The 20,591-nt window shown below is 42.8% G+C and overlaps 1 protein-coding gene across 6 annotated transcripts in view; it reads right to left on the reverse strand.

The window, feature by feature from the left end:
• Positions 1–1,050: 1,050 nt before the first annotated feature.
• Positions 1,051–20,591, reverse strand: part of LOC142566709 (oxysterol-binding protein-related protein 6-like) — a 147,555-nt gene continuing 128,014 nt past the window's right edge. For all 6 annotated transcript variants that reach the window (XM_075677557.1, XM_075677575.1, XM_075677565.1 and 3 more), the window contains 3 exons: positions 12,298–12,424; positions 10,584–10,706; positions 1,051–9,172 (listed from right to left, as the gene is read on the reverse strand). In XM_075677557.1, coding sequence (XP_075533672.1) covers positions 9,052–9,172; positions 10,584–10,706; positions 12,298–12,424 — 371 coding nt within the window. In that variant the 3' untranslated portion in view covers positions 1,051–9,051. The remainder of the gene's footprint in view (positions 9,173–10,583; positions 10,707–12,297; positions 12,425–20,591) is intronic.

The raw sequence follows: 20,591 nt of genomic DNA on the forward strand, positions 1-20,591 counted from the left end.
TGGGGCGAAATGCAACATCGTCCGTGTCCCGTGCATTGGGTGCACGTTAAGGAACCCCAGGTGGTCCAAATTAAACTGAATTCTGGGGTTTTACGTGCCGAAACCACATTTGATTATGAGTCACGCTGTAATAGGGGACTCCGGATTAATTCTGACCACCAGGAGACCTTTAATGTGCTCCCGATGAACGGGACACTAGCATTTTTGCATTTCGCCCCCATTGAAATATGGCCGCCGGGATTTGATCCCGCGACCTTGTGCCCACAGGTCATCTGTTACCCCCCCCCCCCCCCCACGGGTGTAGCCGGCGGAAAGAGGGGTGTCTTCAGACGTATATGACACCCCCCCCCCCAACAGGCCCCTCGCCCCCCCCCCCTTCCTGTTGCTACGCCACTGAGCGCAACACCATAGGCGGTCAAAATTAATCCAGAGGCACCCGACTACGGCGTGCTTCATAAACAAATCGTGCATTTGGTACATATAACACCACAATACTCTCTTTTCCTAGTTTGCAAGCACGCTCCACTGCACTGCTCACTTTACCAACTACGGGAGGCACCAGTCATTGTTAAAGCAAAGACAAAGTAAGTGCTCGCTTCATATGCTGGTGGTTATCTCTTGCACATGGTTTCATCACAAGAACGTCTACATTTTCTGTCATAATACAAGCAAACAGTGCTTGTGCTTGCTGCTTGCAAAAATGACTCTGCTGCCAATAGTTGGGCAAACTGGCCTACAGGAAAGCTAACTTTACAATTATGAAAATGGCTTAATTAAAGCAATACACTTAGTCAAAAGCAGAACTGTATTTGTGTTTCCTCTACTAGTACAGGTCTTCTGTGCTGGTGCCCATAATCAATATAAGGGGGCCATGAGCTCTGTTCATACCATGTCAATTACACCTCTGCATGTAACATGCAGATAATCATTGGATCACTGTATCATTATCACAATGTATCACTGTAATACAAACACTGCAAGTCAGTGTTCATGTTCACAGGATGCACACCCAGTTTTGCAAGGCCAACATGGATGACCAAGTATACCAAATTTGTCTGTGCCAGAAGCGCATGGCTTTAACAGCCTCTTTGCCACTTTTTATTTTTCACAACAATAAAAACGCAGTGTCGAAAAGCATTGAGCTTGCACGAACATGCAACAATTTTTTTTTAAAAAGAAGAGCTATAAGTGGGTTCACTCTGCTGCTATTATTGCTTGAATGGCCCAACACTTGTTTTAGGAACATCTGCAAGCAAGGATTGTTTCAGATATTGAAGGAAAGCAGTGGACAAAAGAGGTGCACTTTAGGTTGTCAAAGGATAAAAAAAAGAATAAGTACTATGAAAACAAGAACCAAGCCTATATGCCAACTAGAGTGAACGTTCAACTCTTAAGCAAGCTGCTAGTCAATGATTCACAACTACAGCTGCTGTGGCTAAGATCCAGGTGGCTAAACAGGTTTTCTGAAACTCCTATCAAGCGTACTACTGGTGAATATGATATGGAACAAATATCCCCTAACCTTGTTTGCCTGTACCAGCAGTAAGACATCTATATCCTAGCTACAGTGATGGGCAGCAGCTAACACAGCAGTAATACAACTAGTTTAAACTACTTTTCAAGTAGCTGCATGTGGCCACAACTATGAGACAAAAAGCAATTTTAATGAGCACTTGAACTCATTGCACTCCTTTGGCAGCATGGCATGCTCTCAATGACTGAATATGCTAAGGTCCTAAGTGTGTTTAAAATGTCACTTTTTTACTGCATGTAACATTGCCTTAGTATGTACTGTGCACACAAAAGACACGCTCATGTGCATGTATGTAAAGGGGAAGAACCAAGTGTATCACAGGCTGCAATTTTAGAAGAGAGGCCCAAGAATATGATTAAAGTGAAAAAAAAAGCATGTTTAGTCAAGGACGTCAGAACAAGTAGAAATAAATTGTTGCAAGCAGTTCTCTGCAAAAGTGAATATGCAAACATGTAAAAAAAAAAAAATCTAGTTCCCACATAAAACAACTACAAAGAACGGAAGTGGTTAACAATGCTACAATTACTTTGTACTAAACAAAATGCTTGCACCAGAATAAATCTGTTGAAAAGTTTCACATGAAGTTCCTAAGCAGGTGACTAGACACCGAAAAAAATTTAACTGGACTCGGTGAAATGAGGCGCAATACTGTGGCACCTCTCTGTTTTGTAAAACTGATGATTGGCAGGTGTTGTTACAAGTTGGTTTTATTATTCCATGAAGATGAGGTGACACCAAGCACTGGCAAAGGGAAGATGCAAAGGGAAGATAATTCAGGACCTACATGCTATCGGCAAAGAACACCACTTGCTGCCCCAATGGAAGTAGTATATGGATAACAATTGCTGTTCTTGGGAGTACATTGGGCACCTTTAATGTCAAAGTATTTGTACAAGGGTATCTTAGCACGGAATAACTGCAGAGCACTTCACTAGCATAGTCAGATGATACAATGCAAGATACCCTGTATGGGTCAACTTTCATTTCACCTTCCTTCCCACGCCTGCACTAAATGGGATTAAATCTGGAATAGCTTTATAACACACCATGGCAACTAAGCAGGACTCCAGATGAGACAATGACTGGCTTTGTTTAAAGTATTGCCTAAATTCGCTCAAAACATGTGCTTGCCATTCAAGCTTTAAATGATAACAGAGTTAAAGCGTCTTCACAGGACATGCTTACTTGTACCACACAAGCACAAATTAGTCAGGTAGATTATCTTAAATACTAATGCTGACGCCGCCATAGGCGGATGTCGTAAAATAAGTTGCATGCACTGGTTTAAGCTCACTAATTTATAATTTTAGTTTTGTTGGCAATAAAACTTTATTAATATTATAATTACTTTTAAGCTACCATACACGCCATTGACCCTTGATTACGCAAAAAAAAGGCTATTCAAAATGCAATTAATTTCATGACCCTTGGATATTTTACATCTGCTACCACAAATGAATGCCGAGTAGGTGCCTGGACAAATACCCTTTATGTATGCACAAAATCCCTTCCAATGTTTTCTGCAACTTTTTAAAGGAAACAATACAACTATAAAACAGATGTGAAGCTTGTGTTAGTGTTTGTGAGATTTTGCACTAATTTAGTAAGCTAGCGTAAAGCCCAGTGCTTAGGGATTACCTAACAATATAAGCTTTTGCAATGCACAGAAAGTAGTCATTAGGTGATCCCAATTACACTGCTTGAAAAGTAGTAAACTAGTTGTTGAAACCACAAGAAAGGGTGGCACATAAGGGTAACTACATACAAGTAGTTGGTGCCCATCACTGCCTAGCTATATTTTGGCCCAAATAGTCAAGCAGTCAGATGCAACATTAACATCCAAATTGCGATAAGCCACTCAAGCTGTTTCACATGCCACAAGTGGGCGAAGGTATATTCTATCTAAGTCATGAACAATTTATGTAATATTAACATATCCAGCACTTTAGTAGGTACACCTCATAGCTGTATGTCAATTTACTGGTATGACAATTCACCTGGATCAAATATCTTATGACTTAACTGTGAATGACGTTTTCACCAGAAAAAGGTGTATGCCAGCCTATATAAGCACTGTAAAATGACAAAGTAAGAACTAACTTTAACGATCAGTTGGCAAATGGCTCAGCTTGGAACATGGTGGTCTCCAGAAAAATATCTTTAAGGCTTGTTTCAGCCTATAAATGTAAGCAGAAAACCAGCAAGCTGGAATCCCATCCAGCACTCGCTAAACAGTACAACCCTCAATAAGCTAGAACCTTGCTATACAAACCATGCTATGCTCAGTATTCACACAAGGTGATAAACTTTTTTTACTAGAGTTCTTCACCGCTAGCTGCTAACAAATATTTGAAAAAACGTCACAGTCGATACTTTCTTTCTCTTGCCACAGTTGACAATCCAGATCTCTTTCTGAGCATAAACACTCCTCACTAATCTGGCTTTTCAGTAATCGAGGTGTTTCTGAGTCATTACTGCACTGAGAAGCAAAGCAAACAGGCAAAGTGCACCATAAATTGCTAGAACACATCCAACAAAGCCAGGGTGGCACAATATTTCCATCCTGACAACTATCAGATCAAAACACTTGAACACTATAAAACCTGAAAAGCACCAGAAACCACTAACTTAATTTCAGTCCATAATGAAACTGGAACACACTGGTGAATTTACGCCTTAAGCTGAATTACACACAAAGTTCCGCTTAAGAGAACCAGTGTATAGGAGAACACTATAGGAAAGAAATAATGAAATGTGGCACAAACATATTCAGTCAGAAAGGCACCAAATGTGCAAGAATACATCATCCCTGTCATGCTAATCGCCAAACCTGTTGGGTGCATACCCACACTTGTGCACCTTACCTTTGTTATACAAATGCCAACCAGGACAGCAAATGGGGAACACAAATTATTTTACAGAGATTTTTTTTAGTAGGAGAACAAAAATGCTAGCTATTTCAAACAAGAAGCCACAAGGACCAGCCTTTGATTCCCATTTAGGCCATTCAGAGAATGCAATGAGTGCAGCTACCAAAATATGTTTTGAGCTAGCACAAGCATTTTAAAGACAAAAACAACTGCACAGATGTCCAAGAGCACAGAAGGCTAGACTTTGATTCAGAGGGATATGCAGAGCAACAACTTCCATCATCACAGTGGCAGCAAGAAGTGTGGAAGATGTAAATTTTTTTTTTTTTTAGTGTATACAGACTTAGGCTTGCAAGTATGTGCCTCTTGCAAACAAAAACCACAAGCCTTCATTGTTACTTGCTCTCTTTTAACAGTACAAAAGCCCCCACACATGCCTGTTCACAAGAGCTTTACAAGTTCAGGTATATCACTTGACAAGCAGAGGTGTCACCTTTCACAGGGACCATGGACGCAAATTCTTTCGTACATTTGCATTTCTTAGCATTCAGAACTGCAACAGTTGCCACTCAACAAGTAAATACCAGGCCAAGAGTCTATTAGAATCAAATGCACTCCAAAGAGAGAGAGAAAGAAAACAAGCAAGCAAAATATCATTAAGCATCACTGAAGCTCTTACAGTAGCTTAAGCAAGGCTTTACTCATCACTTCACAATAACCTTGGTCAAAGCATGCCAAGAATTGTCTACAGCATGTCCTGATAGTCATCATGGCACATCACTATTTCTGATTGTCACAAATGTACAAACAAAAGATAACACAATGACTGCAAAAAATGGTATCATATGCACACTTTCTTTTTCTTGTTACAGGAGTACTAAGGGCAGTACCTAATAATGAAAGTAACTCGAACAGTTCTATGTCTGAACAAACCAACTGCACATAGAAATTTGTGACTAAGTTAGTTACCATCAACATGATCTTATACCTTTGCCCTCAGCATACCTTGCAACGATATAAATAATTAGGTAATGCATAGTAACTAGCAAAATTGTCATCACTAAGCAAATGTTGGAAAAAAGTAATGTTTAAAATGTGACAAGTTGAGGAAAAATATCCACCTTAAGTAACATTGTCCAACACAATAGATGCATTTTTCTGCAGTTAGTTTACCTGCTTCTGTCAACAAACAAATGGTTCTACAAATGGAAAAGATGCTTCAGCAGATCTGAACGCAACATACCACTGCCCAATAGACATTCAAGTGGAGAAACAGAATTGGATGTACATACACAAAAATACACTTCATGTCTCCAACCTGTACCAGCAATTCCTCTTTTCTTTTTAAACATACAATAGTCACACGGAGAATTCCAGCCTAAAAGCTTAGAGGACATCAAATTAACACTATATATATATATATATATATATATATATATATATATATATATATATATATATTATTACTGCTGCTTTCTTATTACTGCCATTATTACTGACTCAACTGCACAAATGCATTCAAGAGTGACCAGTGCTCCACGTGCTTCAGGGACTGTAGCACACTTTCCATAAGCGGACTGTGCAAATAAAATTGTTTGTTTGGCTCTCTCTCACCATGAGGCACTATCTCTATTGCCACTTGCTTCTATTTTTGAAACATTTCGGCTTGTGTGCAACCCTATTTTTTGGAGACAGCATTCCAGTTTCCTCTTCAACACTTCAACAAATCACAGTGTCTGTAATGTGTGTCTCATGGCTCAATGGCACACCCACATTCCTTGGACTAAGAAGCACTACACAGCCACATGGCGTGGTCTTTTACTCATAAAACAAAATTCGCTTCAAAATGAATGTAAAACCACAACTGACATGCCTGCCTGCAGGATTCAGCTGAAGGTTACAAGCATAACACAATTAAGTCAACTGGCAAAGCAAGAAAAAAGAAAAGCTCCGTCCTATTAAATCTGTCTCTAGGACTGCTACAGACAGCAGCTTTTAAAGGGGCCCTGAAACACCTTTCACTGATGCTACAGTTTCTTTGTCATTCAGGCTTTTCATTTCTACTTGTCATTACAAGCACACTGAATATGGGCAGGACCAAGGCACCCTCACAGTTGGTCATACAGCCATGTATAATCATGCAAGAGAAAGTTGGTATTCACCAGAATGTAGCATTAAGCTACCAAGGAAACCCACACAGGCTAATCATAAAAAAAGCTTTGCAGATGAAAAATTTGTCCTGCTTCGGGGATCAAACCAAACACCACCGCCTTTTGAGGATAGTCACTGCACCAACCTAATCTAACCGGGAGGCTAGCAGATGGCAGGGCAAGGGTGAATTACTTGACAACTAGAAGCAATAGAAAACTTAAAAACCAAATCAAAACTGCACGAATTCACAAGGTGGAAGATGCTAGCAAGAGAAAGTTGCCATTTATCTGAAAGTAGCACGCAGCTACAATTGGAGACCCATACAAGTTCCTCAAAATGAATGCTTTGAACCCATTAACTTTTAACCTCGTATCAATGCACTTCAAACATTTTCTACATTTCCATATAAGGAAACCAACTGACAACTTTCACTGGATGCACTACAATGCAATATCACTGAAAGATTGCAAAAAGACAGACATCTGGCAAAAGGAGGGCAAGGATGTTTCAGGGCCCCTTCATCAACACCAGGAGAAAAAGAAAAGTGAACTTCATTCTAGCTGTATTATCTGTCTATGTATAAGAGTGGCTGCCTCTCGTTTTTATACAGAGCGAAAGACTACCGCAGTATAGACATTGAACTCTGCTTGCCTACTTATATATGGAAGCATCACATGTATCGGGATGGTACATGGCTAGGTAAGAATGTGGGCCAGTCAGTGCACCCGCTCAAGACTGTCCCACATGTTAAGGCAAACTCGAGGGTCTCAACAGCAACCCAAACCTGACTTAAAACAGTTTTCACGCACCAGCACTGCAGAATGTAGTCGTTGGCATCTCATGACATGGCAGCGAGCAAATGATAAAATCCTTACAACAAATAATACAAACACATTGCTTCATATGCCGTAAAATCTTGCCGCTTCAACAGTATCCACAAACCAGGGGTGTGCAAATATCAAAATTGTTTTTTTTTTCTTTCTTCGAAACACTGTCAATAGAAAGTAAAATTCCAACATTACACTGAATATAAAAGTACTTCCCTAAGTCATAAAAGAGGTAAAAAAAAAAGGACTTTGATATTTATGTGATGACTGATTGATAGGTTTAACGCCCCCAAAGCAATCCTTGGCCTATGACAGATCCTGTAGTGAAGTGCTTTATATTCATTTTGAGCACTTCACAAATTTTAATGTGAACCCAAGTCAGCGCTACAACTCACTTGTTTCAAGATGAACAACCAACAAGCCCACATAGCAGATCTCTCGCTAAATCTAAGTACTTGGCCGTTTTTCTTTCCACTCCTTCTAAGACCAGGAATTGAATGTGCAGCTTAATAACTGTGTGACACTGCACTTCTATACAAACTATAGATTCAAAGATTCTATATTCATTCACTCAAAACCTGGGACGTCCATAAGCATAAGCATGCAATCACACACCATCTCACTTATTTCAGTGACTAAGCCATTAAGTACTGAACAATAAAAAAATTACTCCCAAATGTCATCTTATGACTCTGGGAGCTCCAGAAAACATCCAAAAAGCTGACAAGCATAGTGACTCTCCCCTGAATGTCTTCTGCTTATTGGTTTGTTTGCACTGTTGGTTTCACAATACAGTGTCAAAGTACATAAAAAGTAATCATGTTGTATTTACAATTTTCAGATGTCATACTCTACAGCAATGTCTTACACTTTTTTTAATTTTTTTACAAATCTTGTTTGACAATGAGAAATTATTAGCATGTAAAATTGAGAAAAACATGCTGTTCTACTATAAGTTCAATGACCATTTCACAAAGCAGGCACTAACTATTTAACACACCTACTGATGCACCGGTCAAAATGGTATATATAATGAATGAATCAAGGCCTTCCATGTTTTTCAAGCAAGCAAACTCTGCATTAATACCAAAGCATAGGAAAACAATATAATCAACATTAATATTTGCAGACCCCTGGTAAAGGTACTACAAGGACAAAGTCACCAAACAGAACAATCTAAAGCGGCACATATATATATGTGTGTGTGTTAACAATTCAAAGTATGCAAAACTTACAAGCATCACACAACTAGAATGCCCCAGCAATTATCACCTGCCAGCAGGAGTTCTTCTGCCAGCATGAAAGTCCATGGGTAGGAGCAGCATTAACACTAATTAAAGTTCACCGAATACGCATGATATGTGTGCCAACAGATAAGCATCAATCAATAAACAACAAAGACTTCAGTATACCATGCTTCGATGTGTGCACTGTACTGGAGGTAGTCACCTTGCTATAGAACAAAATGCCACTCATACAGTTAGTGACACAATGAATTCAGGCCTACAACCTCAGAGTAGAAAAAGAAAAAGCAGTGCAAATAAAGATTGTGCGCTTGCACAGCAATGAAAGAATGCAAATTCAACAAATAAAAAGAAAACACAAGACAGATCCACATGTACTACTACCACCACTCTGGCACTGTGCGTGAGTGAGCCCTGCTGTTATGTTAAAGAGGATCCCAAAGCTTTTCTGGAAATGGGATGCTGCCAAAGCCAGGGTTTGTGCGAGTCTCCCAGTATTTGTGAGTGTAAGTCCAGTGCTCCTTTCCATCTTTCGTTGTCTCTTTTCTGAAATGGCAATGCAATAAAAATTACCGCAACGTTTTTTGTTGTTGGTGGTGGTAATATGACCTTGCCGAGACCGATAAAACTGATTGAATTATCTGGCAGGTCAAATTATACAAAATGCAGAAAAACTTTAGAACACGCCACTCATTCATTCAGCAGTACTTTCGACACTCTAACGCACCCCCGAATAAATAATTTTAAAACTCGGGCATATAAAACATACTTTTGCAGTGTCGACACGTGCTGACAACCGACTTGTGAGGGTCAGCCGATCATCGCAGCTCAATATCGCGCGCGCGAGGTAGGAAGGCAGGGCGGAAACGTGCAGAGTTCATTCGCGCGCAGGGCATGGGAGGGGGAGGGGGGCGAGAGAGAGAGGGGGTTCTACTCCGGTGGCTGCTGCTTATGGTGCCACCGCCATATACCTTGAAAGCGATCTGCGATGTGGACAAAGTGCTTGCCCGTGCGGGCACCGTATCTTGAAAGTGATCTGTGATGTGAACAAAGTGTGTACCCACGCGGGCCTCATCTTCAACTCGATCTGTAATGTGGACGAAGTGCACACAGTGCTGGTAGCTCCATATGTGCTGTGCTTTCGATGTTTCGTTCGCCTTGAAGCAAGAAACAGCACGAAGGTCAATTCGCTCGCTGCTGCTGCCGTGCTTATCTTGCTTAATTTGCTATCGCAATCGATGCTTCGCCTTGGGAGAAACTGCGACTTTTATTTGCTTGTTTTTTACTTTCGAAGTTTGTCACTCACTCTTTCATCGCGACGAAAGTTTCGGAAGTGAGACGTTTCGCATATGACGGATTTCAGATAAAATGGACGTTTTTTGCCGGATTATCAGGGTCCGCTGTAACGAGAGTCCACTGTATTGTCACATTGTAGTGATGATGAACACAGTAGCAAAACTGTGAACTACGAAACTAACTTTTTAGTGGGCGGACCTATGCTCAGAAAAACAGGTAAGTCAAGCAAAATGACAGCGGTGAGCACAGTCGGCGATTGGTGAAAATCTGATCTGCGGGTCAAGTGCATCAGTCAAGTACATGACTCATCGGAGGGTCCAGCGTAATCAATGGTGCCGACGTGCCTACTGGAAGGTATTACGCCATTCGCGTCATGCACACATTCAGATTACATAAGGTTCGGTGTCAACAGACATGAGAGACTCAAGGATAACCTTTGAGCATATTCCAAACCATCCAGGTGTGTCTTGCGGTGAGCCGTTACCTGAAGTTGTTAGTGGGTGAATGCATTCCCCGAGAAAAGTATAAATAAGTACACATGTCAATATAGGCGTCCGTGCTACTGCCCTATTATGAGGTTACTAAAGAAAAGTGAACTTCCTTATTAAGAGCCTAACCAAGGTAGCTGTAAGGATGCTTTCTGTCTGACAGATGAACCTACCTGAACCACATTGGCTGATACTCAATGCCCTGTTCTTCCCTTTGCTTTCGTCGTTCCCTCTGACTCTGCTCCAGTTGAGACTTGACTGCTTCAGCTGCAGCAATGTTGCCCACCTCTAACAGCCTGAAATCATATCATGGCATCACTGTAAGTGCAAGATGTTGTTATGGTTATGCAATATTTCTGAAGCTTTTTCTCAAACACGGAACTGTCAAATAAAGAATAATTAACAAAACCTGTGTCAGTCACAATGTGAAGTATGCTTTTCTAATGCTGAAATGTTTCAGTACTTAAGGTATTATCTCAAATAGGAAAAGCTTCAGAGGGAACTAATGAAATGTATAGCACCATAAATGAGTTTATATTCACAAGGCAGCACAGTCCGATTAAGATGAAGTTCTTGGCACAATCTGAAATTTGGGAATAATTAATGAGCACTGCATTTCGTTAAGTGGAAAGACTGAATGTAAACTGTGACCATATCAAAGGGTGAATTGTCCCCAAAACCAATCATAAACTGTAGACCCATCACAGAAACTTGTGAAAATTAAGTTGCTTACAGCATTCAAATGTGTTTCTCTCATTTACCCCTTTAAAGGTACACTAAAGAGACAAATAATTTTTTTCTGTATCAGTAAACTACTCTTCCAGAATACCAAAAACACCACTCTTGCCGCGAGAAGACACTTGGTAAGCCAGAAAAAACTAAAGACACTAAAGACGGGTGGCGACACCGCCATGAAGTTCCCGCACCAGCTCACCGTGACGCCATGGATTTTGACAGTGTCTGATGGAGCCCAGCAGTTAATTCTTTAGCTGTAAGTATTGATTACATCCTAAAGGAGCCAAAGACTGAACATGGCAAGTTTTGCAAGCTTTCACTAAGCCAAGGTGGCCCAAATACGAAATAATACTTTGAAATCCGTGATGTCACACTGACATACCAGCACTGAGGTTTTGGCATGAAATTTAAAAAAATGAAACTTTGAGCTTCATTTCCTCTTCTAAATATTGACCTAGTATTGTGCAATCAATGACAACAAAGCTTTCAATTAATACTTTATCCATCTAAATTGATTTACCATTTGGCTTTAGTGTCCCTTTAAGTGGCATGCCCAAGTGCACTCACTTGGCCACCGATGCAAAGCTCTGACCATGCCCACGATCATTTGTAAAAGTTAAACATCCATAGACTGGTTACATCATCTATTCATTTGTTGGTTAAACAAACATTTTATGGTAGGCTTTGTTTTGTATGACAGATGGTGCAACAAAGCTTATAGACTGTAGGTGCTGCTAGTGTTTAATTTCTAACATGGCAGACTGGTGCAAAAAGCCAAAGTGCTTTCAGAATAATGTAGAAATTCAATAAATTTTTAATAACCCTAATTCAGACAACTTCGGCGTTAATTACGAGGTGTCTCCAAGGGACTATGACAGCGACAAAGAGGCCATGTTGCTTGTTAAACAATTATCCTAATAAAAATCAAACTAGCACAAGTCCTAACCTTTGCATGAACCTTCAGATTAGAATAATTGTAAAATGGTTCACAAAATATCTCTAATCAATATCATTTGAATTTAATGCCCGCTAATGCGTTATGTGGACAGAAGTTGAATTTGTTGCACATCGAAAGAACACCAGGCCCCCAAATGGTTAAGGAAATGGCTAACACAGAAAGAAATGACAGAGCTGTACAAGTAGACACAATACCTTTGGTCTGGGCGGAACCTTGAGTCAGTTGGAGGCAACAGTTTAGCCACTTGTGGGTCAAGTTCATTGAGTTCAATGGCAAACCGTGTGAAACCATAGTACATCTCATAGTCCTCGGGCATCGCTCCTTGGTTGGCAACAAAAAAACAAAATATCTTTTGACTGCAACCATCACAATGTGTTTGTTTAACATGTTTAAACATCTTGAGTGAGCAGGCATCTTGTGCAATGCACTTTGTAACTGCTCAGAAGAGATTATATATATGCCCAGATGAGCTACAGTGCTTCACAAGGAGTCAAAAGAGTCAAACAGAAACTTATTCATGCCCTTTGGAAGCAGTGTCAAAATCCTTGTTCACTCCTGATGACATCGCTGTCAGTGCAGTGACATTGTGAGTGGAATGGCAGTTTCAATGGTCATGATAAACTCTATGGAAACTGGCTATGCAAGTTGACACAGGGTATTTTACAGCATGTTTGTTGTAAAGGGCCCCATCACAATGGAGGACTCGGGTTTGCATCACGCCATAGGCTAGCAGGTATTTTATAGTATAGAGCAAAATTACATTGCTTCAAATGACAACTGATGCTTAGATAAAACAATTGTTATGAATAATTCACGAGGAAAACTTTTCCTCAAATACTGCTTTAGAAGTGCCACTTCAGGGACTTTGGAAGCTGTGAGCAATGCTGAAGGAGAGTTCACTCCAACTATGAGTTCTGTGCAGAGAAGACAGCGTCGAACTGAAACAGTTTTCTGTTCCAGTTGTTGTTCCAGTTCAGCCAAACAGTTCAGTTCCAGTTAGCTCTGGAGCGAACAAATAATTGTACAAGCCAGTTTGAACTGGTTTATGTTAACTTGTATAACCTAAGGATATGGCAAATCAGTTATGCGGAAGCCCACAAGGTGAGGGAAAGTTCATGAAAGGGAAAAATTGTCATTCACCTTAATTGTAGCCAGAAGCTACAAAGGAAACCCATACAGGTTTTGTCAGAAAGTTTCCCTTTCATATACTTTTCTTCGCCTGGCAGGCTTGTGCAGAACTGATTTGCCATACAGTCGAACCCACTTATAACAATACTCAAGTACCACAAAAATTCCATTGTTATAACCGGGTTGCATGAAAAGAGAAATCAAAATGGGGGATGGCATAGCTGTTCCAAGAAAACTATAATGGCGGGGAGGCCAGTCCTCCTCCCCACCACCTTCCACCATCTGGCTTCTGATTGTGTTGACTCATTTAACTATTTAACTCTGCTTCCTGTGCACTGCGATCACGTGTTGTTAACAAGCCGTGGCTGTTGGCGTTCAAGAATGGCACTGCTATAATAACTGCAAACAGGGGTCACGGATGGCAAATGACATATGAACTCCGCTGAGGCATCGCTACAGTGGCCCCAAAAGGTGCCTTTTAAAAAATGTGGGAAGATTGCCGCAGCAACATCTCAGCTGGAAAAATCCAGAAGAAATGCTTGGACCAGATCGCCACAAGCATCTTGCCACGTACTTCTCACTGACTTGCACGAGAAAACTGCATGTCCGTCAGCCTTGCTTGCTTTACGCGAAGCTTGCCGACATCCTTCTCCAAGGCATCCAGATGCTCCACATAGTGAAGCGGAAGGCCCCTTGCAAAAACAAGCCCATGAGGGACTGAATCATCTACAGGACCCCCCATAGAGACAATGTTGAGGCAGCCTGCCCTACCGCGTCAGCGCTGCCGTCATGCCGTCTCCGTCGCTATCCGATGCAAACACGTTCAATACGATCATCTCATCAGTTAGAGGCACTTCGTTTCCAAACCTACAGCAGTGCACTTTCTTTTCACTGGCAAAATCATGCATTGCCGATGATCAGTGCGCAGATCAGCCATGTTCCATTCTGGCGGCAAGTCAAACAAGGCTGAGAAACTACATGGCCAGGAACAACTTCGACGCAATGAACAAAAGCAAGCACGAGCAACTTAATCCGTTAGCTAATTGTGCAGACTGAGGGCCCAGTGAGCAATCTGAGAGCAGTGCCGGCAGCATTGTCAGTGCAGTTGGGGCGGTCCATTCGTGTTTGGAGGGGTGGAAAAGCAATGGCAGAGAGGTGTGCGAGGCTGGCGTGCATCTCTCGGGGAGAGAAACGTGCAGCCGCAGTTGGGGTGGCGGGCGATCATACAGTGGCTTGCATTTCACTTTTTATTTTTTATTTTCAAGGATGTCGCATTCCATTACCTTTCGGCATGGACACCCAGCAGCCAGACTTCATCATTATAACCGATAATGTGGCATGGGGACACTGTAGTAAGCAGGCTATTTCTCCATAGAAAACATACAAAAGTTAATGGTGCAGCAGCTTTTAATTGTTATAACCAATATATTGTTAAAACTGGTATCACTATAAGTGAGTTAGACTGTATTCAATGTCCCAGTGCCTCGAATTATCAAATAATTCACCCGTTCTACCACTCTACCACCTGAGCCTCCTTGTTAGCTCAGATGGTAGAGAGACTGACACGAAAAGGCTTGGTCTCAGGTTTGAATCCCGGACCAGGACAAATTTGTCTTCAACTACGAGACTTTCTTTCTGAGAAACCCATATGAATTTCCTCTGTAGCTTCATGCTACAATTCAGGTGAGTAGACAAGACAACAGCTTAAATTTGATTAAACTAAACATACATTTAAAACATAATTACAGGAAAACAGGTTGAATTTATTTTGTACAAAAACTTGGCTGCGCTCCTTAGGAGGACAAAAAGATTTTTAAAAAAAATGTAGGTGTGCTATTCCAATGGTAACAAGCAGCTACAAAAGAACATCACATTGTGGACACGCACCTTAGAAGCAAAATGTCAGAATCAATGTGTCATTTCTATTGCACTTACTTCAGTTTACATACCAGTGTGATCAAAAATGACCACGCAGCTAGGAACCACTTCATTTCAGCAATTACGGTCAAACCTTAATGTAATGAACCTCAAAATAAAAGATTTGCGATGTAACAAACTATCTTTATTTCCCAATCTTAGTTTCATTGAAAACCATGTATTTTTTTTTGCAAATTGATGAAGTAATTTTGTGACACGGTTTCGATTTAACTAAGTTTTCGTCCATTTAAGGTATGCACTTGGAGCCTGTATGGCTGGTAAATCTAGGAAGAAACTATAAAAATCTCGGCCGAGAACAGTTATTTGCATTTGTCCATCCGTGCATGAAAAGTTCGAGCAGCAAAAGTGCCATAGAAGTGCGCGCGCCAAGACGTAGTATGCAGGAAACAGCGCTGTACCATTTTTCGCCTAATTTGCAGAGGCCACGGAGCGCAAGGCAGCTCGGAGCCCTTGGAGACTCACAAGAGCTGACGATTCCTTCAGCGCAAGGGAGGTGGGGAAGGGGCGATTGCTCAGTAACATGAACAAGCATGCGGTAGAGTGGGGAGAAAAGCAAGATATGCACGTCTATCTGCCCCCTCTCCTTAGTGCACGAGTGTCTTCTCCTTTACCCCTGCTTTAGCTGCGCATGGCTGTCCATATGCGGGCCACGTGCCATATCTTGGAGGCAGCAAGTGCAAAGGCCGAGCCGAGATGGTTGGGGCCTTCATGCGCATTTTGTTCCTGTGCGTCTAGTATTGAAAGTTGCGTAATCTCAAGTTTCCACGACACGGTGCGAAGCGTTCGCTCGCGTTGCAACAACGAGCGTTCTTGGTCATTGGGGTATCTTTGCCTGAGCGCGTGACGCCGATAAAACTACGAACCTTCTTTGTACAGTTGCCTCTTCGCTACAGCCATCAATGCTCCACCTTCTCGTGAAACTGAGACATTCCTCTTTGACAGCAATTATATGGACACCCCAGGCACATTTCTGCCGTCAACATTGCCGTGAGGTTCCGTATAAAGTCCAAGGACGATAACACCATATAACAACGTCACCGCACACTATATGCTGTATGTGTGATAGAAAGCGTGTGAGGGTGAGCCAGCAATCACGACTAAAGCTCGTGCACGCAATGGACAAAGCAGGGAAGAAGCACGCCACCTTCCATCATGCAGAAGGCTTTGAAGGGAAGAGTAGGGAGGGGGGGGGTGCATTCTACTCTGGTCAGTCTGGAGTAGAACCCGGTCCCGAGCTATGGGTACAGAGTCCATGCTGCGCTGTGTTTTCGCAGCTTCGCGTTGATGCGAGCAGCAGCACGAAGGTACTCACTTGCCGCTGCTGCCGCGTTTCCTCACTACAGCATTTGGATAGTGTTTCCAGTCATCGAATAAGATGTGTTCATGTTTGCTTGTGCGTACGTGACACCATGCTTGTTAATTTAGTTAGTATGCCTATGTTTACAAGTTTATACGGCCGATAAAACTACTAACCTTATTTTGTATAGTTGTCTACTAATTTTCTATCACAATCTGTTGTATATGCTGCCATCTAGAGAAAACGAGAAGACATAGTTCCCCGTGACTGCACATGGTCGGCGATCTGGCAGTGCGTGCTCTTCTTCTTCTAGAAATAAAACACGTCTTAGAGACCATTAAACGTGTGCGTATGTCACTCCTCGTTTGGCCATCTCAGAAGAACAGGTTCTACCAGCACACATCGGCTCCTAGTCCTCCTCCGTGCGAAGGACGATGCCAGCAACGAAACACCGGTGCGCTGCTCCCTATACGCACATCTTGGTACTCAAGTGACGCGGCCCCTTAACGTTCGAGGCCATGGTGTCATTTGTAATTCAACCACCGGACACCTTCAACTTTTCGTCGCCAAACGAGTGGCCGAAGTGGAAATAAAGATTTGACATTTCTGAACCTCTTCAGGGTTGTGCGTTAAGCCCAAGAAGCATCAAGTGGACGTGCTACTCTACATCATGGGCGAGTGAGCCGAGGAAATCTACGCCACTTTTGCTCTTTCTGAAGAGAACTCCAAGAAATTCGACGCAGTCATGGAGCAGTTCGTCAAATATTTTATTCCGTGACGCAACGTAATCTTTGAACAAGCCAGATTCAACACCAGAGTGCAACGAGACGGTGAGTCGGCCGAAGATTTCATTACTGCGCTTCACACACTTTTGAAAGACTGCGAGTTCAGCGCTCTTCGAGAAGAGTTCGTGTGCGACCGCTTCGTAGTTAGGATAAAAGATAAGCTGCTATCCGTCAGGCTGCAGCTCGACGCAGACCTCACTCTTCAGATGGCTCTTGAGTCCGTCCGCCGGGGGGGTATTCTGTAAGAGTCCACCTAGTAGACTGTCCATTTCGGCCGCTGCTGATTGGCTGCAGCTGTACGAGCAAGGAGGAGACGAGCGGCCCTAGCCAATCAGCTGCGGCCAAAATGGACAGTCCACTAGGTGGACTCTTACAGAATACCGCCCCAGATCGAGAGCGTCTGTCAGCAACAAGTCGAGCTCCACCAAGAAGTGCCATGTGTGAACAAAGTTGCGTCCGGTCCCCATTCCACTAGTACTTCGAAACAGAACAAAAGCGGCAGCTATTCACGTGGGGCAAACAAGCCATCTTCATCTTCCGGTAAAAACAGCATGCAGAAACCATGCCGATGGTGCGGTCAAGAGCATCGCCCTCAGACTCTGTGGCCAGCACACTCTGAAGTCTGCAGGAATTGCCGGAAAAAGGGCCTCTGTATGCATGTCGCGGCACCTCGATTGTGTCAAAATGCAACAAGTCAATTTAGAAGCAGGATTCCTCGGAGTAATCAAGACGTTGGATGCTGGAACGTGGGAGGCAACGCTCTTGGTTCAAGGTCAGCCAGTAGATTTCAAAATTGACACTGGCGCCGACAAAACAGTCGTCCCAAAGCAAGTATTCCAGACGCCCAAGGTCAGATCTTTTCTCTTAGCTCCTCCACGCCAGCTACATGGCCTAGACGGAAAGCTTCTTCCAGCTGCAGGAGTGGCACAACTCGAGCTCATCTACCGCGAACGTATGGCAACTCAGGATGTCTACGTCTTAGATGAGGTCCGCACTTCGTTGCTAGGCAAGCCAGCGATCAAAGAACTCCGGATGTTGACATTTGTAAATGCTATTGCTGTGAAAGTGAATCCGAAAGAAGAATTTCCACTGTTGTTCCAGGGAAAAGCTGCACAAGGAACACCGAATTCAGCTGCAAGCAGAAGCGAAACTTTTCGCGCTCAGCTCTCCAAGGAGCATCCCGATTCCTTTATACGAAAGGACAAAGTTGGAACTACAAAGAATGCAGCAACTCGGCGTCATATCACCTGTTGACGAGCCAACTGAGTGGTGTGCACTAATGGTAGTCATCCCAAAGCCCTCCGGAGACGTGAGAATCTGCGTGGACTTCACAGAACTGAACCGCCACGTTCTGAGAGAATGGCATCCTATCCCTTCCGTGGAGCACACTCTCGGACTTCTTCATGGAGCTAAAGTGTTCTCCAAACTGGACGCTAACTCTGGATTTTGGCAAATTCCACTTTGTGGAGGTTCTAAAAATCTCACCACGTTCACCTCACCTTTTGGAGGCTTCTATTTCAACCGGTTGCCTTTTGGAATTGCGTCTGCTCCTGAACACTCCCAGAAACAGATGTCGTGCATTTTGCAAGGCATCAGTAGGGTTGTCTGTCACATGGACAATATCCTTATCTGGGGTTCGAATGAGCATGAGCACAATGAGACACTCAGAAATGTGCTGCAGCTCCTCGTCAAGGCTGGAGTGACATTGAATGAAATTAAATGCTTGTTTAATGTACAGCGCCTCACGTTCCTTGGACACTGGCTAGACCAAGTCGGAATACGACCCGACGGAAAGAAAGTTGAAGTTGTTATGAAAATGGAGAGCCCAAGAAACAGGACCGAGCTGCAGAGAATTCTCGAAATGGCAACATACCTCGCTAGATTCATTCCCTATCTCTCTGAATTCCTGCTACCCCTTAATCTTTTACTGTCAAAGAAGCAAGAGTTTGCTTGGGATGCTCCACAACAGCCAGCATTCAACAAATGGAAGTCGGTGCTCTCGTCTCGCCCTGTCCTTGGAGTGCACAATTCATCGAGAGAAACAATCGTCACTGCAGATGCATTGTTCTTCGAACTTGGTGCATTAATCTAGCAGAAGCAAACTAATGGTAAGTTTTCTGTTATCGCTTATGCTTCACGATTACTCTGAGAGACCGAGAAGCGTTACGCTCAAATCGAGAAAGAGGCTCTTGCTTTAGTCTGGGCATGTGACAAATTCAACGATTACCTTGTCAGCAAGCTATTCAAGCTGGAGACGGACCATAAGCCATTGGTTCCCATCTTCACATCGAAGAGCCTTGATGACCTGACACCCAGATTACAGAGGCTAAAGATGAGAATGATGCGATACCAGTACGAGATTGCATACCCTCCAAGCAAAGACCTTCTAGCCGCAGACACTCTTTCCAGAGCGCCTCTCCAAAAAATAGAATACACCGAGCTCGAAGAAAATGTGTAAGCTTTTGTATGCTCTTTAAAAACCTCTTTTCCCACAAAGGAGCACTGCCTTCAATGGTTAAAGGCATCCCAACAAACAGACCCTGTTTGTGCACGACTTTTCCGGTGGAGCAAAAAAAAAAAAGTGGCCCTCCAGGCAAGATTTACCAGTGGACCTAAAACCCTTCTACGAGCATAGACACCAGCTCACTCTGGAGAACGATTTACTCCTTTATGCTACTCGAGTTGTCGTCCTGGCCTCTTGCCAAAACGAAGTCCTACGACTCTTACATGAAGGACACTTTGACATAACAAAGACACTTGCTCAAGCCAGAGATTGTGTCTGGTGGCCCACTATAGGAGCTGATGTCACGTCCCTGGTGAAGCAATGTCAGCAATGCGTCGAAACAAGTAACAGGAAAATGCCACTAAAAGGTTCCGAATTTCCAGAAAGACCCTAGCAATGCATTGCAATGGACTTGTTTCACTATAAGAGCCAGTGGTGGTTGATAGCAACAGATTATTATTCAAGGTACCCTGAACTGGCTCGGCTCGAGAAGCTTACGTCAGCAGCTGTAGTCGACCACTGCAAGTCACCTTTTGCATGCCACGGGATTCCTGAGGAAGTGGTTTCCGACAACGGCCCGCAGTTTTCGTCGACTGAGTTTTCACTCTTCGCTCAGGACTACACCTTCAAGCACATTACCTCTAGCCCTCACTATCCTCAGAGCAATGGACTTGCTGAGGCTACGGTAAAAATAATCAAGACTTCCATGGCAAAGGCGAAAGACCCTTACTTGATGCTTCTAGCTTACAGATTGACTCCTTTAATTATGGGGTTTTATGTGCCAAAACCACTTTCCGATTATGAGGCACGCCGTAGTGAAAGACTCCGGAAATTTCG

Source organism: Dermacentor variabilis, chromosome 1 (assembly GCF_050947875.1).
Source record: "Dermacentor variabilis isolate Ectoservices chromosome 1, ASM5094787v1, whole genome shotgun sequence".
NCBI classification, from domain to species: Eukaryota; Metazoa; Arthropoda; class Arachnida; order Ixodida; family Ixodidae; genus Dermacentor; species Dermacentor variabilis.